The 22,509-nt window shown below is 41.3% G+C and overlaps 1 protein-coding gene across 2 annotated transcripts in view; it reads right to left on the bottom strand.

Annotated features, from left to right (window-relative positions):
• BMPR2 (bone morphogenetic protein receptor type 2) overlaps positions 1–22,129 on the bottom strand; it is a 114,447-nt gene extending 92,318 nt beyond the window's left edge. For both annotated transcript variants that reach the window (XM_081096158.1, XM_081096159.1), the window contains exon 1: positions 21,224–22,129. In XM_081096158.1, the coding sequence (XP_080952284.1) occupies positions 21,224–21,299 (76 nt within the window). In that variant the 5' untranslated portion in view covers positions 21,300–22,129. The remainder of the gene's footprint in view (positions 1–21,223) is intronic.
• Positions 22,130–22,509: the final 380 nt, after the last annotated feature.

Here is a 22,509-nt window from a genome sequence, read left to right as displayed (position 1 = left end):
GGACCCTTTGGAGAACACCATGATGTGAGATGAGGCCAGCGGCCACTTGTGCTGGGTTTGTGGCCACCTAGTTAAAACCACGTTCCAGGCTAAGACTGACTGCCACTTAACGCCAGGCTTGGGGCCGCCTAATGGGAGTTACAATGCAAGTTGAGACCAGTCACTGTTTGTGCTGGGCTTGGGGCCACTTAGCAAGATCAACAAGGCACACTGAGGCAGGCTGCCACTTGTCTGGTGTTTGTGGACCTTTGAGAGACTTAGGGAAAGTCCAAACAGTGAGCCAAGGCATGCCTGCTTGTGTAGAGGAACCCGAGAGCTCTCGTTAGAGTTGAGGGAGTCGGGGCCGCAGGGAATCACCAGGACAGGGTAAAGAGGATTAATCAGGTTAATGGAGAAGCAAAGATTTGGTGTCCACCTGCACCTGGCAAGCTGGTTGCGGGGAGGGCTCAACAAAGGAACAATGGCCCCTCTAGCCCTCACCCTGAACCTGGTCAATTTAATTCCTCCCCTATATCACTTTAGTATGTCCCTGACACTTTTTGAGCTGCTACCCCTGCACTGGAGCTTAAAGCAAGTGAATTTGTGAGCAAGTGAGTCTGTGCAAGATCCCTTTAAGACCAACACCTTGGTTTCCCACAGCCCTTTGTCTTTCTCACATGCAATACTGGCTGATTTGCACAGCAAGATGTCATGGGGACTCCTTTTCATGGCACTGATGGCCCGATTTGGGGAACCTAGTGTGGGGCTGGAGCCCCTCACTCCTCAGGGTAAATCTTCACAGTTGAGATATCCCTCCTACTGCTTAATCACCACAGGAGTAAAACCATTCTACCAGTCTCAACGTGGCTTCTTGTTTATATCCTTCACTAGAGGCCCAGTGCACGAAATTTGAGCACTGGTAGGGTCCCTAGCGGCTGCCGGCTGAGTACTCCCTCCCTTCCCCCCAGCAGCCACCATCAGCCAGGGCCTCCCTCCCTTCTCCTGGCCACCTGCCACCGCTGCCACTGACCAGGGCCTCCTTCCCTTCCCCCAGCCGGCCCCGCCCCCTGGTTGAACTCTCAGACAACCTCCAGGTCGAGGGGATAATTTGCATACTACGATTTTATTATATAGAATTATAAGAATTCTGTTCAGCTAGTCTTCAGATGGTTCTAAATCAGTGGTTCTCAACCTTCTGGCCCTTTAAATACAGTTCCTCATGTTGTGACCCAACCATAAAATTATTTTCGTTGCTCCTTCATAACTGTAGTGTTGCTACTGTTATGAATCGTAATGTAAATATCTGATATGCAGGATGGTCTTGGGCGACCCCTGTGAAAGGGTCATTTGACCACCAAAGGGGTCGCGACCCACAGGTTGAGAACCACTGTTCTAAATGATGGTTGTTTTAAAATTCAGTTGTAATTTTCATGAAGTCATGGGAGGAGATGAGCACAGAGTTTACCTACTCTGTTGTCTTGACTGGAAGTCTCTAAAAAAGTCTTTAACTACTTATCAACATCTTGATGAGAGATACAAGTTTTTCACAACTCTACTAGTATTTTTTTACTTTGAAAGCTCAAATTTTATTACTGGTAATAAATTCTTTCAGTTGATTCCCTAGAAATCACAATATCACTTCATTCAAATTCAAGAAAACAGCCCTGGCTGATAGGGCTAAGTTGAGCGTCACCCCATGCACTAAGGGGCCACTGGTTCAATTCTGGTCAAGGCACATGCCAGGGTTTTGAGCTTCATACCTGATGGGGGCCGTCCAGGGGTGGAGCTGATCAATGTCTGTCTCTCTCTCTCTCTCTCTCTCTCTCCTTCTCTCACTCTTTGCCTCTCCCTCTCCCTCTCCCTTCCTATCCCTCTCTCTAAAAGTCAATTTCAAAAATTCTTTAAGAGTGTGTGTGTGTATAAAATCCCAGGAATCTGAATAAGATTTCCTTGTTATACTCTTACTTTCTTAAAATGAATTAAAAATTAACTTTCTACAGTATCAATCTAATCAGAATTCCAATTTAAAGTAAAAAATAAATATTAGTTTGTTGAAAACCACATAAGAAAAAATGCAAATCTTTCCATCAATATTGTTTCTCATTAACTGAAGAAACAGAAAGGCCAATCATAAAAATGCTAATGTAGAAAAGTTTAGAGGGCTTTAAAGATTTAAATTAATTTCTAAAAGTCTACAAACCCCACTTGACATAATAAATACACAAGTTACTACTTCCCACTCCTACCTCACTCCTTTTCCCACCTGCTCCTCTTGGATCTCAGGAGGCTGGCTGGGGTCTTGACTAACTGAATGTTTGACTGTAAATCCAACATTAGCTTAATGAAGTCCTGGCAAATTTGAGGCATTACAGCCTTCTCCTAAAAGAGAAGAACCACAGGCAAAATTGTGCTAACAACAGAACTCTTTACAAAAAGCACCCTTAAATCCTTTTTGCTGCACGTTCATTTTAAACAACCACTGTGATTTCCAACATTTTACTGCATCATAATTACAGAACAACCCTAAAAGGAAAATGTAGATAGTCTTAAAATCATTCAATGATAAAAATTAAATTATATTTATTTTTTAAGAAGCTGGTTTAGCCCTGACTAGTTTGGCTCAGTGGATAGAGCGTCGGCCTGCGGACTGAAAGGTCCCAGGTTCGATTCTGATCAAGGGCATGTGACTTGGTTGCGGGCACATCCCCAGTAGGGGGTGTGCAGGAGGCAGCTGATCGATGTCGATGTTTCTAACTCTCTATCCCTCTCCCTTCCTCTCTGTAAAGAATCAATAAAATATATTAAAAAAAAAAAAAAGAAGAAGCTGGTTTAATTAACATGTTGAGACTCCTTGGTTACTGCCACATAATCTGTTAGTTCAATAAATTTTTGTAAACTATATGTACTATTGTTAAAGATTAACATTTTGGCTCACTTTCTTGCTTTGCAAGTAAAACTGAAAATACTGTTGATTTATATCAACTTAAAATGTTAGATAATTAAGATTTATCACCTTACTGACTTATACCAAAGAAAACATTGACTAAATATGCATAATAAATTAAAAATTAGCAACCTATATAGATGAAGCCATTTTAATTAGTATGCAAAACTTGGAAGGAAATGTGGCCTTACTGAAAGATAGCTCCAAAATTCATTAACAAAATAAAGTCATTCGTTATCTATTCTCTTTTGCAATACCTCTGCTTTGAAATGCTTCAGCAATGTTCTTAGTATACAGTAAAAAAATAAAAAAATTGACAACTGATTAAAAAAAAACACTTTAATTCATTTAACTCACTTTTAGAACATGTTCCTTATTGCCACCACGTGCCATCCAACTTTATGATTACACACAAAGGAGAGATGAGATGTGAGGCACTGTTGGCAATCTTCACCATTTCCCCCTCACTCTATAGTTGACCTAGATCAGGGGTGGGCAACCTTTTTGTGAGTGCGTGCCAAAACCAGCAAAATCTCTGACTCAAAGTTCTTCTGCGTGCCAACCCTAATTTTTTGAGAACATGTTACGCCAACTTGATATCTCTTAAGGTGTACGTATGTGAAGAACCTTGAAGAAATAAAAAAATTCATTTGAGCAACAAAAACACAGTGTATGATGATGAAAAATACATTTATTTTTTAATGTATACATGTACACTGATAGTCCAACAGAAAACTTTATGACGCCGTTTGATATTATCAGTGGGACTTCTGCTGCTGCACCACTGATGACAGAGATTTTACAGCAGGTTTATATTTTGTGACCTTCAGAGATATGCACGAGCTACTACTTTCATCCGTCAGGCTACTCCTATTACGAGACTTAACAAAATTCATCACTGAGAACAAAGATTCACAAGCGTATGTGGATGAAAACATGGAGAGTAATGCTGCTGCAAAGTTTTTTAAACAGAAAAAAATTTCTGGAATGGCATTCCAAGTCCTCAATAGTTCGTTTTCGACACTTCTCTCTGGTACTCCTGTCTCTAATCGTTTTCAATGTTTTCCAAGTCAACTCTAAGGTCAATAAATTTCTGCTTCCAAATTGAGCTACTCTGAAATTCAATCAACTGCATTTCAAAGTCAGCCATGTCTATGCATGAAAACATTTGTAAGTTTAGTTCCTCTAGTTTCACGCTGTCTGGAAACCTCATGAATTTTGCTGTCTCTTCCAGTTCTCTGAATTTAGCAAATCTTGAGAAGAACTGCTCAATAGTTGACTCAATGATGTTTAAAAACAGCTTTTGAAGGCTTTGACAGTCTGTTCTGTCATCTTTTGGGAGGTCTTTGATGTGCCTCTTGAGGTTTGGGAAATATCTAAATCTCTCACCATCCACATCCCTCTTAAAGACTTCCAGTTTCTTTTCAAAAGCCTTTATGTAACCAAACATAACATCAAGTGTCTTGCCAGTTCCTTGTAATTTAACATTTAAGTCATTCAAATGTTGACAAAAATTGTAAATGGAAGATTATAAGAGAGGGTTTCGTGTGCCAGCAAAAGTTACTGGCATGCCATGTTTGGCACTCGTGCCAGGGGTTGCCCACCCCTGACCTAGATTGTAAGCAAACAAAAGACATTTGCATACCTGATAGGTTGAGTGACATCTAATTAAAAGAAAGATGCCAACTTTTGCCTGGCTTAGATAATAAGAATGTTATAAAATGTTCCTATCATTGTATGCCCTTTCATACAATTTGAATTCATTTGTTTATGTATGTGTATTATTTTGAAATAGTTGTATTTTTTTAAGTTACTAGTTCAAAACTATTTTACCTAAATCAAGCCTAACTGAGGAGTTCAAAATTTGGTATTAGAATTATAGATTATAGAAGTAGAATTAATTTAAATAAAAAGTTTGAACTGCTTTACCTCAATAAAAGGACACATAAAAATTAATCAAAAATAACTTTCACATTGATATTTCTCTCTGTCTTTCCCTCTCCCTTCCACTCTCTGAAAATCAATTTTTAAAAAAATATTTTAAAAAAGAAGATAAAAATTAATGGAAAAATATCCTCGGGTAAGGATTAAAAAATAAATAATAATTTTTTTTTAATTTAAAACTAAACACACTACTTTGTTCATTTATTTTGAGACTTGGGCACAGTATCATTTGTTATGAAAGTCACCATGTAAGAATAAAACACAAATTTAAAATTTCTTCTTAGATTTAATATAACCATTAAATAAATGAATAAAATAATTGAGGAGGAAGGATGGTTTTTCCTTATGGTAGCATGACAATTAATAAATGTAGCCGAAATCGGTTTGGCTCAGTGGATAGAGCGTTGGCCTGCAGACTGAAGGGTCCCGGGTTCGGTTCCGGTCGGGGGCATGTGCCTGGGTTGCGGGCACATCCCCAGTGGGAGATGTGCAGGAGGCAACTGATCAATGTTTCTCTCTCATCCATGTTTCTAACTCTCTATCTCTCTCCCTTCTTCTCTGTAAAAAAAAATCAATAAAATATATTTAAAAAAATAAAAAATAAAAATAAAATAAAAAAATAAATGTAGAAGGAATATTAGGTTTAGACAAGAATCACCAATGAATGCTGAAACTAGTCTGATAAGAAACAAGTCACATAGTCTTAAATATCTCTTTACAAGTTGCTTTTTAATTACAAAGAAAAAAATTGTAATTTAATCTGTCAGATATCACCTTAACCAAGCAATGAAAGTTAACACCAAGAGCCGAAGCCGGTTTGGCTCAGTGGATAGAGCGTTTTTAATTTAAATTATCTACATTTTTCTCTGTAGAAAGGTAGTCATAAGACACTGAAACCAAAGAATCGTTTTCTCTTATTATTTTGATCTGCTTACCTGAGATTATAGATCAAAAGTTTTCAAGTTTACCCCTGGCCGGTATGGCTCAGTTGGTTGGGTGTTGCCCCACACACCAAAAGTTGCCAATCTGATTCCTGATCAGGGCACATGCCTGAATTTCAGCTGAATTCCTGGTAGGGGGATATGCAGGAGACAGCTGATCTATGTTTCACTTTCACATTAATGTTCCTCTCTCTTTCTCTCCCTTCCTCTCTGTCTAAAAATGAATTTAAAAATATTTTTTAAAACATTTTCAAGTTTAGTGAAACATGGTACTTTTTAGGGGGAAAGTTATTTACTCTGTTCTCAACCTTAGTATACTAAAGATTTAAGATATCAAAAGTTTTGTGCTCGCCGAAACCGGTTTGGCTCAGTGGATAGAGCGTCAGCCTGCGGACTGAAGGGTCCCGGGTTCGATTCCGGTCAAGGGCATGTACCTGGGTTGCGGGCACATCCCCAGTGGGAGATGTGCGGGAGGCAGCTGATCGATGTTTCTCTCTCATCGATGTTTCTAACTTTCTATCTCTCTCCCTTCCTCTCTGTGAAAAATCAATAAAAAAAATATATATAAAAAAAAATATAAAAAAAAGTTTTGTGCTCAAGAAAACTGTAAGGCACTCACCTCAAGGAAATATATTGTTGCTGTATCTGTAAAATCCCAAAAATTCAAGCATACAATATCTCTGATGAACCATTTAATATATATCATAAAACACATTACCTAATAATTAAAATGGAACTTCTTTTCCTACATCTCTTTATGATAGCCTGTGTCTATTATTATTTGTTTTTCATTTCAAGTGTTTCCTCTTTCTTATCTGATTTAAATTCTGAGGTCAAACAAGTAGATGTAGCAAGATATCCCCAAAACTCCAACTATCAAGAATAAAAGCAGTGAGAGAAACACAGCTGGTAATTACAACTCTAAACAGTATCAGCAAGCTCTTACATGCATACCTCTGTTCGGGACCACTACTTTTATTGTTACCTCCTTAACCATCTATACTCCCCTCACAAGCCTTACCACACAAACGATGATACACATTAGGCAGATCTCAAGTCTTCAGAGCTGAGCAGAACTGAGCCAATCTTAAATAAGGCACAATATATACACACCAAATAACCTCATCCTTAACCACCACCCTCAGCTCATCCAGGGCTCAGTAGAATGACAGAGGATTTACCCAGGTTGCTGAATTTCCCCTCCTCATTTTTCATACCGTCAGGCCCATTTGACTAGGCCTCTCAGTCTCTGTCCCTGCTCACACCTATATTTACCACACATTAGGTCACCATGCCGGCCACCTGGCTGCTCTTCTAAAAAGTATCTCCATAATCAGGCTAGTTCCCTTAGCCCACCCTCAAGAGAACTGTGAGCTCTACAGCCACAATGACTTACCATTGCTCAAATTATCCCTTTTTTTTTATTACTGCCTATATGCATTCTGTATATCTTATTTCAAATTTGCATTTTTGATCCTGTCAGCAATTGAGCATACACCATTGTATTTATGGTGTTGTCCTATAACAGGGTAACTTTGTCAGATACTGGCACCATGATTCATACTTCTTCATACCCTAACACAGTTGAGGTATTCATATTCAATGTATATCACAGGAAAACAGAAGTGATCAAGTCTCTCTTAATGAATCAAATATTTTTATTACACTTATTTACACAACTGATGTAAAGTTATTAATTTATCCTAACCTTATTACTTTACAGAGAACAATTCACAGAATTTCAAATTTGAAAGGCATCTCAATGTGATTGATTCTCTCTGATGACACAAAACAATCTTGAGAGAAAATATGGTTGAGAGTAGAGACTCTCAGAAATTAAGAAGAACTTGGCTTGAATTCTAGTCCTGCCACTTTCTAAGTATATGGCTTTGGGTGATTTATTTAACCTCTGTGCACCTCAGTTTCCTCATCAAAGAAAAAAAAATAATATCTATTTCAGCAAAGCTGATGTAAGGATCACATGAAATAAAGTTAAAAAACTTAGCATAATGCCTGTCACAAGGAGGTATTCAATAAATAATTCAGTAAGTAATTAGTGATTACTAGAAGTATACATTACTAGACAAAGTATTTAGTCCAGCCGTGGGCAAACTACGGCCCGCGGGCTGGATCCGGCCCGTTTGAAATGAATAAAACTAAAAAAAAAAAAGACCGTACCCTTTTATGTAATGATGTTTACTTTGAATTTATATTAGTTCACACAAACACTCCATCCATGCTTTTGTTCCGGCCCTCCAGTCCAGTTTAAGAACCCGTTGTGGCCGAAACCGGTTTGGCTCAGTGGATAGAGCATCGGCCTGCGGACTGAAAGGTCCCAGGTTCGATTCCGGTCAAGGGCATGTACCTGGGTTGCGGGCACATCCCCGGTGGGGGATGTGCAGGAGGCGGCTGGTCGATGTTTCTCTCTCATCGATGTTTCTGACTCTCTATCTCTCTCCCTTCCTCTCTGTAAAAAATCAATAAAATATATTAAAAAAACAAACAAACAAACAAAACAAAAATGACTGATTTAAAAAAAAGAACCCATTGTGGCCCTCGAGTCAAAAAGTTTGCCCACCCCTGATTTAGTCTGTTTTCCTAATTCTAAAATAGAAAAAATTTCTACCTTTCAACTACTCTGATTAGAAAAGAATATATGTAAAAATACTGTTATGATTGATATGCAGTAGGCATTCATAAAGAGGGATGTTACTGTTATTAAACAGCTATTTCATTTTGTTACTTGCAATAGCATTTAATATAATCCTCTGTATTCAAGTATTATTTTATTAATGTCACATATTTTTCATAAATTTTTTATACAATAGGTTTCTTTAAGCAGTAATGAAATATTCATTAGCTACCGAAATTTAATGCTTCTCCAACATAATTCTCAAGATAATTATTGAGGACATGACTCGAGTCTCACAGGAATCTTTCCAAACACCTTAATTAGATGCCACCTTCTAGACAACAAATTCTCTAATTAGTGACCTAAATAAGTAAAATGAGCTGAAAAGATTTCAAGAATCAGCTCACCCAAGTAACAGGATGAAAAATGCAACCCACAGTAATTGTAGTACTGCTGACTGTATAAACTTCCCTCTGATACTGCCATTTACTTAACTGTTCAGAGTTCTCTTTTCAATATAGTAGGTGTACCAGTTAATAATGCGGATTTTTTCAATAGATGGAATTACACATATGTTGATATATATGCGATTTGATATGTTATTTTGTTGTATTGACAACAAGCTTCAAAACTTCATGTCAAATTTGCTGAAGGTGTTAACATCATAGATATTTTTACACTTAAAAATGTAGAATTTTGGCCGAAACCGGTTTGGCTCAGTGGATAGAGCGTCGGCCTGCGGACTGAAGGGTCCCAGGTTCGATTCCGGTCAAGGGCATGTACCTGGGTTGCGGGCACATCCCCAGTGGGAGATGTGCAGGAGGCAGCTGATCGATGTTTCTCTCTCATTGATGTTTCTAGCTTTCTATCTCTCTCCCTTCCTCTCTGTGAAAAATCAATAAAATATATTTAAAAAAAAAAAAAAAAATGTAGAATTTTGTGCCCCAAAAAAGAGCATGTGCGCGAAGTTTTAATTCATTACTTTATTTTGAAGAAAAAGTTATCGTGTACTTCGGGAAGCTTGTGGTGAACATGCTCCATCTCAAGATACTTGTGAACGCTGGTTTAAATGCTTTAAAAGTAATGATTTCGATGTGAAAGACAAAGAACGTCCAGGCCAACCAAAAAAGTTTGAAGACCAACAATTAAAAGCATTATTGGATGAAAATGCGAGTCAAACTCAAAAACAATTTGCAGAAAGAGTACACATTGCTCAGCAAACAGTTTCCGATCATTTACAAGCAATGGGAAAGATTTTAAAGGAAGGAAAATGAGTGCCATATCAACTGAACGAAAGACAAATGGAAACCCAAAAAGTTATCAGTAAAATGTTGCTTCAACGGCACAAAAGAAAGTCTTTTTTGCATCGAATTGTGACTGGTGATGAAAAGGGTAAGGGGGCCAAATATACGGTGATGGAGGATGATTTGACTCTGGGTATTGAGCACTCAATGCACATCATGTATCATAGAAATCTACACTTGAAACCTATATAATCTTATTAACCAATGTTAGCCCAATAATTTTAATTTTAAAAATAAAATAAAAAACAACCTCTAATTATACAAAAATGTTTATTTATAGTGCATACCAAAAAAGTATGAGAGATTATACACCAAACTGTTAACAGTGGCTACATCAGAATGGGATTAGAGAAAAAGTAAAGAAGGAATGGGTCTTTTTATTTTCATTATCATTTCAAAGATTTTGTATTACAACTTCAGGATTGTAAAAAAAAAAAAAATTAAAGAAATAAAGTCAAAGTCCCAAAAGCAAAAAACAAATCTTAAAAAACAAAGCGAATACAAATTTATCTTATTATTTCCTACAGTCACCATTAGTTCTATGTCCCAAACTCCTTTTACAAATAGAAAGATCACATTTGCTAGAGGTTGGGGGAGACCATGAGGCTGAATAGTGAGTTGTAAATAGAAGCGATATGAATTTTTTTCTGGGCAGAGCACATAATTGTCATGCAAGATTTTCTTATACATTGTTTTTTACCTGTGGCACAGCAACAAGCAACTTTCAAGATGGTGACACTCTATCATCCCAGATTCCTGAATGATGAACAGAGTACCCTACCAGTCCTCAATGGGTGAGCAAGAAATAACCACTGCACCCTAGCTGGTTTGGCTCAGTGGATAGAGCATCAGCCTGCGGACTGAAGGGTCCCAGGTTCGATTCTGATCAAGGGCACATACCCGGGGTTGCGGGACGATCCCCAGTGGGGGACGTGTAGGAGGCAGCCGATCAATGATTCTCTCTCATCATTGATGTTTCTATCTCTCTCTCCCACTCCCTTTCTCTCTGAAATCAACAAAAATATATTTTTTAAATATATTTTATTGATTTTTTACAGAGAGGAAGGGAGAGGGATAGAGAGCTAGAAACATCAATGAGAGAGAAACACTGATCAGCTGCCTCCTGCACACCTCCCACTGGGGATGTGCCCACAACCAAGGCACATGCCCTTGACCAGAATCGAACCTGGGACCTTTCAGTCCGCAGGCCAACGCTCTATCCACTGAGCCAAACCGGCCAGGGCAACAAAAATATTTTTTAAAAAAAGAATAAGAAAAAGAAATAACCGCTGCTATCTTAGAATAACCTAGCCAATGCAATTAATAAACTTCCATAAACCATGCCTTAACACACTGGCTTTTACTTGCAAATAACTAGAATTTAATCTATTTTCAGTTAATGAATTTAATTAATTTTCATTAACAGGGTGATGTGAAATATAAAGCCTATTAGCTATTTAGCGTAAAATCTAAACTGACTTAGTACAAATCTAAGACTACTATTTTGCTCTTATTAGCAGCAAGGATCAGTAAAACTGAATATCTGATAAACCTAAATAAATGGATAAAACAATGATTACTAAGGAAGAGCTGGATAAACGGAAAAAGTTGATGCTAAAGGCTAAATGAATTTATAGATCAACATTTTTCATGACATTTCATCTAGCTAACACATTGGAAAAGGGGGGAAAATAATTAAATATCCCAGAAAAATTATCTCCCACAAAAAAACGTTGTTTCAGTAAGTAACATGAATAATTTCATCTCTTGATATCATTTGGCTGTTTTTCATCTTGCCTTTCTTGTCACCACAATATGGCCCTTTGTGTAGTAACTAAATATAAAAATTTACTCTTCACACTAAAAAGGCCCCTAGGGATTCTAATCACTAACAACAGATGGAAACATTAAACACTTATCCTCAACTAAATATGTCATCATCACTCTTCTCATCTAACTGATGCTTCTTCCCAAAACTGAAGCTTTGAATCTTCAGTGAAATTTTTATTATCCATCAACATTTGAACAGTGCACACAAAACCTAAAACATCTGTTGTCATTTACAGCCAAATAAGAAACCATAACTGAGGCAGAGTTCAGTCTGGGCAAGCAATGCTGAATGATCAAAATGTCAATAAGATTTTCAGATGCCTAAAATATTCCGAGTATTTTATACCTTCGGGCTAACACTGTACATATTATATTAATGCTCTGCTTTTGAGTTATAGAGGCCTGAGCCTGAATTCCAAGTCTCCCTTTTACTCAGTTTACTCCTCTCTAAAATAAGGGAAAATAATAGTTCTAATCAGGCTGTTTAGAGAAGTGGTTCTCAACCTGTGGGTCGCGACCCCTTTGGGGGTCAAACGACCCTTTCACAGGGGTCACCTAAGACCATCGGAAAACACATATATAATTACATATTGTTTTGTGATTAACCACTATGCTTTAATTATGTTCAATTTGTAACCATGAAATTGGGGGTCACCACAACATGAGGAACTGAATTAAAGGGTCGTGGCATTAGGAAGGTTGAGAACCACTGGTTCAGAGGTTAATGAGATAACAGAGTAAACACTTATGGATATACAGGGTGGGGCAAAAGTGGGTTTACATATGGGATATACAATAATTAATAAATAATACAAGAATAAACTACCCCATACTCACAACTGTAAACCTACTTTTGCTCCCCCCTATATCAAAGTCTCAAGAAATGTTCATGTTATCTCCTCTCTTATCTCCCAATATGTAGATTTACTAATTATAGCCACTATCAAATTATATAAAGTGTCTTAAATCTAACCTATTCAAGTACATTTAATTTTCTGAATTTGTAATTCTTGTAAAGTTAAAAGCACAATAAAAGTTTAGCAAGAAGAGAAATCAGCAGATGCGGTCAAAAGTAGTAGGAGCCACTGCCAAGATGCCACAGGACATTCATTCTCTGTGTCCTAGAGAAGAACCTGGACCCAGACAGCTCCATGTCCCAATAGGACTGACTGCCCAGGACATGACAAACCGAAAAGGCAAGGCTGTCCTAAGAGGTTTCAAATTCATTTACAAATGTTATATATGAAAATTGTACCCACAAAAACTGGGTGGAAACTGAGGCGTGAAGAATAACAGATTCTATAAACTCAGAAAACTCTCCATTTATATACTGTTACTACTTTTTCATAGTTACATTTTTTAAAATATATTAATTTCTCCTCCTTAGGAAAAAAAAGTAGTAGGGGCCTGCTTGTGTAGAATATTTTTAATGATTATGACTTTTATTCTGAGTGAGATGGGGAGACACTGGAGAGTTTTAAGCAGAGAAATGTCATGATCTGTTATGGTTGAAAAGGATGACCCAGAATACATATTGAAAAGTAACTGTAGCCTTGGTCAGGTGGCTTGTAGGTTGAAGCCTCTTCTGGTGCAACAAAAGGTTGTGGGTTCAATTCAGGTCAGGACACATACCTAGATTTCGAGTTCAACCTCAAGTCCCAGTGTGTACGGGAGGCAACCAATCAAAGTTTCTCTTTTACATCGATGTTTCCCTATTTCTTTCTCCCTCTTCATCCTTCTCTAAGAATCAATGAGAGCATATCCTCCAGTGAGGATTAAAAATATAAAAAGAAAAAAGAAAGCAACTGTAATAAAGCAAAGATTTTAGAGAAAACAGACTACTGAAAAAAGTAACAAGTGACAGGAAGATGATGGATTTTAGATTATGTGGAAGCAATGAAGGTGGTAAAAAGGAGGTAGACTCTAAATATATTTTAAAGGTGGAGCCAAAAGTTTTTGCTATCTGACTACTGGTGAATGTGAAAAGAGAAGAGAGAAGGTGGAAGGGGAGGGGAGAGAAGGATGAGGATTTAAATATAGATATGTTCTGAAACATTAGTTTTAATACATGAAAAAAGTTCATTAAAAGATTTCCTGCAAGAACCCCAGCCTGTGTGGCTCAGTTGGTTGGGTGTCGACCAGTGCACTGAAATGAAAGCTTGCTGGTTGGATTCCCAGTCAGGGCACATGCCCGGGTTCACCCTTGATCCCCCTGGGGAACATAGAGGAGGCAGTCAATGGATGGTTTGCTCTCACACATTGATGTTTCTCTCTCCCTCTCCCTTCCTCTCTCTAAAAATCAATAAAAATTTTATTAAAAAAAACAAAAACACTGAATTACATGCTAGTTGCCTAAAGCATAAAATAAGAAATATCTGATACAAATGTTGACTGCATAAAAGATCCAGAATAGGTTATAATTAGCACAAAAAGTAAAAAATAAAATAAAGTAAAACCTGATAGTTAAAAGGAATCTTAGATATAATAGTTCTCAAACTTTAGAGTACATAAAATTTACTTGGGAAATGTTTGTTTTAAGATGTAGATTCTAAAACTCACTGTCCATATATTCAGATTAAGTGGGTCTGGGGTGGTGCAAGAATCTGCATTTCAAACAATCTAGTTCAACCCCATAATATTACAATTGAGAAAACTATATTAAGTAATCTATTTGCGTAGAGTCACATAGAATCCAGGTCTCATTAACTCAAGACAATGGTCTTCCTACTACTCCACTTAAAACTACCTTACAGTTGAAGGAACAAAGAATTACTAAACCATTATTTGAGTAAATGGGCAATCTTAGATTACTTCCTGGCTCCAATTCCTTTTTTATTATTTATTCATTTAGTAATTTTAAAGACATTTTTATTGATTTCAGAGAGGACAAGGAGAGAGAGAAATATCAATGATGAGAGAGAATCACTGATCGGCTCCCTCCCGCATGTCCCACACTGGGGACCAAGGCTGCAACCTAGGCATATGTCCGGACCAGGAATCAAACCTTGATCTCCTGGTTGATAGGCTGACACTCAACCACTGAGCCACTCCAGCCGAGCTTCATTTAGTATTTTTTAAACATCTATGTGCATAACAAGATGGTAGATTACAAAACAATCCTATATAATAAAAGCCTAATATGCAAATTGTCCCCTCAGGCGGTCATTCATTCAGAAGTTCGACCAGGAGGAGTTCAACTGCTCACTATGATGTGCACTGACCACCAGAGAGAGGAATGGAACATGGCAGACGTCAGTGGTGCACCGCTGACAGCGGGTGGCAGTGGCAGCACTGCCAGCCCTCATGGGCCCCAACAAGAGAAGGATCGAGGGAGGATGATGGAGCAGGTGAGCGAGCAGTGCCAGGCCAAGGTGGGTGCAAGCTGGGGCCTGATCGCCCCGCCAATCGCCCCACAGATGGCGACCAGCAGCGGCGGCAGGGGGCAGGGCCGCCACCCGGCTCCCAGGTGCTAAGGGAGCCAGGCAGGAGGCTCCAACCCCAACTGATCGCCCCTGCAGGTGGGATGGTGGGGCAAGTGAGGGGGCAGCGTCAGGCCACAGCAGGGTGCCAGGCAGGGCTGCAGAGCTGCAAGGCTGGGGGCGCAAGGTGCGGCTGCGAGCCTGGGGGTGCAAGCTAGGGCCCTATCCCTGCAGGCTACCCCAAGGGACCCCACTCATGCACAAATTCGTGCACTGGGCCTCTAGTCTAAGATATGAACCCTGTCCTCTAGAAGCAATTATCAGTTAGGAGGACAAGGAAAATACATAAAACTGATATTCAACAGCAAGGCAATATATGAGTGCCAAAATAAGTGTTTTGGCCAATTATAAAATTAACCAATTTACACTGACTTCACTCTGTATCTTTTATTTGTAGCTAGAATTTATTCACTAGAGAAAAATACAAATTCTCCCCTTTCACTGATAAGAAGGTTCACCTTTAGTAAAGGTTGGAATAAGTATCTCTCTCCCCATGTTTCATACAACCAACAATTATATCACTACCAGCACAACATCCCACAAGCATGTATAGCTTTGTAGAGACCCAAGTGGATATAATTTTTATGCAAAGGCCTAATTAAGAGTTTGACTGTTCAAATGGTAAAGAGAAGCTCCCCTTCTGGACCATAGTCCTGATCATATGTGGTAGATCAAAGGTCCCATTTCCTCATTCCCCCACAATAGTATCATACATCCATATAATACCACGGCCTCCTTATAGGCAAAGTGTACTTTGCTACCCCTTGTCTTTGGGCTTTGCCAATGAGAGGTTATAGGACCAGAGTCTGGAAATGGCTGGTGGGACTGGGCTTATCCTCTTGTACTATCATTGCCATGAGACAGGTTTCCCCAGAGAGATGTTACCCTTCCCTCCAGCCTGGGCCCCAGAATGAGACAAGCGAAGCAAAACAAATGCTTATTGTTGTATATACCACTATGATTTTGTGGTTTCCAATTATTATCCAGCAAAAGCTGATAAAATATCACAATATTTCAAAGTCCAAATAAGATTAATTAATTATATACAGCAGTGGTCCTCAAACTTGCCTGAGTGAGAATCTTTAGGGGTTTAAGTTTTAAAAATATATATAGGCCCCAGAGAGATCCATTCAGTACATCTACTGTGGGGCCAGGAATACACATTTTATTAAGAAGCAAAGGTGGCCCTAACCAGTTTTGCTCAATGGATAGTGTCGTCCTGCAGACTCGGGGGTCCCGGGTTCGATTCCGGTCAGGGGCATGTGCCTTGGTTGCAGGCATGTGCTCAGTGGGGAGTGTGCAGGAGGCAGCTGATTGATGTTTCTCTCTCATCGATGTTTCTGGCTCTCTATCCCTCTCCCTTCCTCTCTGTAAAAAATCAATAAAATGTATTTAAAAAAAGAAGTAAAGGTGCCTAGCTGGCATGGCTCAGTGGTTGAGAGTCAACCTATTAACCAGGAGGTCATGGTTCAATTCCTGGTCAGCATACATGTCCAGGTTGTTGGTTTGATTCCCAGTGTGGGGAGTGCAGAGGCAGCAGATCAATGATTCTCTCTCAGCATTGATGTTTCAATCTCTCTCCCCCTCTCCCTTTCTCTCTAAAATCAATAAACATATATTTTTTTAAAAAAGCAAAGGTGATCCTGTTGTAGTGCCCACATCTTGAAAACACTAAAATAAAAAATACTAAATTTCCAGTTCCTCAACAATATTCATTAACTGCTCAAGAGCACTAACTAAATAAGTTAATCTTTTTTGAGAATGTATGTGTTCATTAAAAAATGTATCTAAAACTGAAACCTGTCAAGTGAATTCTTTCAAATGCAGGAAGAATCAGCTGACATTGATGCCAATTCAGCCATGGACACATCTGAGCTAGTCAAGAAGGAAGAGAATTATGATGTGATGTAGGACCCTGAGTTCCTTAAGAGTGTCTTGGAGACCCTTCCACGTATGGATCCCAACAATGAGGCCACTCAAAATGCCATGGGGAAAAAGAATGCCATGGGCTTCCTAGCCTCCTAGATGACCAAGGATGGTGTAGGAGTCAGGAGTGAGTCTCCCCAAAATGAGCCACCTTAGCATACTGATTATTTCGATATAATTAAAGCCCAACAAACTCAAAAAGAGTTTACCACCCCTTTACCTGCCTAAAAAGATTCAGATAGAAAAACCTGCTTCAGGAAGGGAACCTTAGCATTTATGAATTGTCTACTTCCCCCCTCCTTAGTTCAGAATAACATATAGCCCTAGCCGGTTTGGCTCAGTGGATAGAGTGTCAGCCTGCGGACTGAAAGGTCCCAGGTTCAATTCTGATCAAGGGCACATGCCCAGGTTGCAGGCTCAGTCCCCAGTAGGGGGACGTTCAGGAGGCAGCCAATCAGTAATTCTCTCTCATCACTGATGTTTGTATCTCTCTCTCCCTCTCCCTTCCGCTCTAAAATCAATTTTTAAAAAAGAATGACATATATACCTCATTTGCCTGTCTTCAGAATTTTCATGCTTATGTGAATTTACCATGCACATGTACTAAAATATTACTTTCTCGTAAATCATTTTAATTATTCAACAAGCCAACTAAAGGGATAAAAAGAAGTTTCCTAAGCCCTGACAATGTCAAGAATAAGAAGGACAGGAACTAAGACTGGAAGTAAAGGGTAATTAAACCTGCACAAGGGATTGCATCGAGTGGGGTGGGATATAGAGTTAGATATGTTATCTGTAACTATTACCACCTAAATAAAGCGTGACAACTTTTTTTTCTCAAAGAAAGAAAATTTTTTTCTTACAGAAGCTGACCCTTAAATAAGTATGGTATTGTACTGTATCTTTTTCTTTTTTAAAATATATTTTATTGATTTTTTTACAGAGAGGAAGAGAGAGGGATAGAGAGTTAGAAACATCGATCAGCTGCCTCTTGCACACCTCCCACCGGGGATGTGCCCGCAACCAAGGTACATGCCCTTGGCCGGAACCGAACCCGGGACCCCTCAGTCCACAGGCCGACACTCTATCCACTGAGCCAAACCGGTTAGGGCAAGTACTGTATCTTTTTATTAAAATAAAGAATTCATTTATAAACCAAGAAAGCACATCATATTTTTATAAATTCTAATGTTTTGAATAGACATTGTTTAGAATTAAGGAAGCCAAGAACTAGATAGAGTAAGTGGGAAAGAGGGATTCAAATTAAATAAAGGATTGCCCTGGCTGGTTTGGGTCAGTGGACAGAGCATCAGCCTACAGACTGAAAGGTCTCAGATTCGATTCCAGTCAAGGGTACATATGCCTGGGTTGTGGGTTCAATCCCCAGTGGGGGGCATAAAGGAGGCAGCGAACCAATGATTCCCTCTCATCACTAATATTTCTAACTCTCTCTCCCTCTTCCTTCCTCTCTGAAATAAATAAAAATATATTTTAAATAAATAAATCCTTTATAATAAAAGCCTAATATGCAAATCGGCTGAACAGCGAAAAGACTGGCGGAACAACCAGTCACTATGATGCACACTGACCACCAGGGAGCAGACGCTTAAAACAGGAACTTCCCCCATCCCACAGGCCCCAGGCCAGCCAAGGCAGGTGCAAGCAGGGCCCCCCCCCCCCCCCCCCCCCCGATAACCCTGCCAGTTGCCCCATAGAAGGAGGCGAAAGGCAGCTGCGGCCAGGGGCGGTACCGGCGAGCAGGCAGTGCCAGACCAGCCAAGGCGGGTGCTAGCAGTGGTCCCCAATCACCCCACTGGTCATCCCACAGATCGGCCCTGATCACCAGTCAGGCCTAGGGACCCTACCCGCGCACGAATTTCATGCACCAGGCCTCTAGTAAATAAATAAAAGATTTAACCATGACTCCCAAAGATGAATGTGGTATCAGTGTGCCTTCCAGTATTTTTTCCTTTCAGCTGCACTATTTATACCTGTTTGGTTACATCACTGCATCTATGTATCCCCAAATCTACACAGCCCCTCTTTAGTTACCTGCATTTTATGAAACTGCACTAGCCACTCCAATATTAAGCAAAGCAAACTTTTACACATTTAGAACCATGCATAATCACTGCAGTACAAAGACCATGTCAAGTGTCTCTACTTCTTTGCAAAGGCTGATCTGGTGAAGGCACTACTCTATCTCATGTTCCCAATTAGAGTGAGAAGTTGTTATCATTAATGTTGTAAGTAAGAGTCCAGGCTATAATCCTGACTCCACAATTTACTGACTGTGTGGAGAGTTATTTAAATTCTCTGTTCTTCACTCACCTTCTCTGTAAAAAGAGCATAATTAAGCCTGCAGTATAGAATTGAGGATGAAATGAGAAAATACCTGTCAAGCTATTAGAATAGTTGCTGGCACACAGCAAGCACTTAATAAATACTAGCTGCTTTATTATTATTATAATTCTGAAATCCAGCTTCACAAATGTGGGCATCTGCTGCTATGTAATACTAAAGAAAAAAGAAGTCTAAACCACTTTTTAAACAGTGATTCTTTTAATCCATCCCTTTTAAGGGACATTATTCTAATATTTTATTTACCAAATAGACATTAAGTTTATTTTTAAATCAATGTTCTTTCTCTTATTTTATCAGTTCTGATCACAAAATAAATGAGAATCTAGATGCTAAAAAGGTAAAAAATAACAAAGAACACTTAAAAGTCTGTGCTGTGAGATTTCTGCTCTTAGAATGACTGCTTAAGCTTAAGGCCTTTTACTCACTACATATTTTACGGCAACCACGTGACCTATGCCTAGAGAATTTAAATAGCTAACACAATATAAAGAAATCTAATAAAAAATCATTTTTTTAATCCCAAAAGAACTTGTAGTGGCTAATAATATTAAAATATAAGTTCCCAAATATATTCAATTCAGAAATTCCAATTATTTTAACACAACTATATAGATGTGTCATAAACATAATAGACATTAATAAAAAAATATCAACAGCACAAAAGGAAACTTCAAATTTTCTTTTAGTATTTTCTCAATGCAGATTTTTTTAAATGGAAATAAGCAAGCAATCCCTGTCTAACATGGCGATGAGAAATTTATTGAATTTGAAAAGTACACTTATAAAAATAAGAAAGTAATTGAAAACTGTCATGTTGTCCTTGACTCATTTTTAAAGGCATAATCCATTTGGCCACCCTAAACCAAATTGAAGGATTATATGTACAATTTACTCCTGAAATTTTCTAAAAAAACCTATCACCAAAAGACTGCTTGAAAAAAGAACATGAGGCTTTCTTTAAGGTGTCTTAGGACTAAAAGCAAACTATCCTAAGGGAAGGATGGCTACCATTTCCCTTTACAATTCGGTAAAATGACAAAGAACTTTCAGACTCAAATCTCCTAAGAAGTCTGATGCGAGGTCAAAGTTGTCCCACTGACAAGACGGCCAATAAATGCCAGACAACTAAATGTAAAGAGATCGAACACCCTTTTAAACCCAACAGCAATTCCCAAAGCATAGAAAACACCAGGGTCCGGACCGAAAGAGGGACATACTATGACTCAAATGCTCTGGAGTAAAGTAACGCTAACGATACTACACTTCACAGTACTATCCGACCTATTAGGAACCTCGCAGTCATGGCTTCCTCAACGCTGTCCTCAACCCATTCAGTAACATGTTTGAATAATGAAAGGAACATGGATTCCCCAAGGGTGATCTAAATAAACCTAAAACTAAGGTTCCAGTGTGTGCTCCATCGCCGATGTCCTTTTTCCTGTAAGCCAAATCCGCTTTCTTTATATTCAATTTAAAAAAAACAACCACCACAACGAACTACAGCTCTGTTCCCAAAGACCTCATCATAGACACCATCCACTGGTGATTAAAATATTATTTTTAATCCTTGCATTACCTCACGGCTAAAAATGTCAAGAAACCACACCCAACATGTCTTTTCCCCGCCGACGGAGGTGGGAGGGGGTGGGAAATGGGGGGAGTGGAGACTCGAAACGACAGGACCCCCGACAAGGTGACCCCCCGGAGGGATGGGCGAGGAGCGCAGGGAGCACGGTGCCCGCGGCTCCCTCCCCACCGGCCCGGGGCGCCGCGAAGGGCGAGCGCAGGCCGCGGCCTCTGCGGGCGCCCCCCCTTCTCCCCCGCACCCGCCCCCCCAACCCCGGGACGAGTGGCCCCGACGCGCCCGCCGGGCTACTCACCGGCCGCAGCGCTGACCAGCAGGACGGCCCCCAGCAGCCAGGGCACCCGCCGGGGCCGCAGCCGCGAGGCCGTCATCCCCGGGCGGTGAGCCCCGAAGCGGGAGCGCGGAGCGAGGAAACACGGGAAGGAGGAGAGGCGGGCGCAGGCGCGGGCCGCCCGGGAGGCTCGCCTTCCCCGCCGGACTGGCCGGCCGGGTCACAGCGCCGTCTGGAAGGACGCTCGGCAGGCGGGAGGGCCGGGCCGCAGAGCGCTCATGCCGCCGCGGGGATCCCCGTTTCAGTCCTCGCCCTCGCGGCCGGGGGCGTTCCTTCGCCGGGGACGGGGTGCCTCGGCCCCCCGAGCGGAAGGCATGTCCGTGGGGGGAGACGCCGGGGGACGAGAAGCGAGCCGCCGCGATTATTTCCCTCGGAGTTTCACGATGTCGAAGAAGCAGCCGGGTCGGGGAGAAGACATAGCCGGGGCGCCGCGGGGTGGGGGGCCGAGGGACGCGACTAGTTCGTTCCCGGCGGCGAAGGCGAAGGCGAAGGCGAAGCCCGGCGGGTGAAGGCGGCGGCCCCCGGCGGCCCGAGGCGCATCGCCCGCGGCTCCGGGAGCGCAGGATTCCTGGCCGAGTTTCGCTCCGGCGCTGCCTTCACTCCGGCTTCAACGACAACAAACCCTCCTTCTCAAACGGGCGGCAACGGGGGTCTGGCTCCATGGACGAGTCCGCAGCCTCCGCGGAAGAATCCCGTGAGGGTCTGGCCGGAGGGCGGCGGGGAGTGGGGGCCGGGGGGGCCGCAGGCTGGGCCCGGCGCCCCCCGAGAGCGCGGGCGGAGGCGAGGAGCCGGCGGCTGCCCTTCCCAGCCCGCCCGGTGCGCGACTCGCTCGCTCTTTTCCTACTGCGGCCGCTCGGTCTCGCCTGAGGTAAATGCCACCATGGAAGCCGCGTCTTCGCCCGTCAATGGCTCCGGGGACCAGCGAATCACAAGCCCCGAAGCAGCAGCCGCCGCCGCCGCCTCGTCAGCCCGCAGCTCTGGGCTCCGGGCGCAGCTGGGGCGTCGAGGCCGCGGGCGGGGGGCGGCGGAAGAGCGGATGTAGACGGCTGGGGAGGGGAGGCGGCGGGCGAGGCGGCGAGGCACGCAGCGCCCCTCCGGGAAGCACTTCCAGTGGCTCCGGGCAGAGGAGACACAAAGGGGGGAGTCGCCGCAGCTGCCAGTCGGCGGCGCTCCCGACCGGGATCGCCCCGCCTCCGCCGCCGCCCCGCCTCCTCCTCAGTCTCCGGCTCTTCCCGACCTCGTCCGTCTCG

Source organism: Myotis nattereri (assembly GCF_964212035.1).
Source record: "Myotis nattereri genome assembly, chromosome: 7".
Taxonomy (NCBI): domain Eukaryota; kingdom Metazoa; phylum Chordata; class Mammalia; order Chiroptera; family Vespertilionidae; genus Myotis; species Myotis nattereri.
Note: the sequence above shows the minus strand (reverse complement) of the source record. Positions and strands in the feature narration are given on the sequence as shown.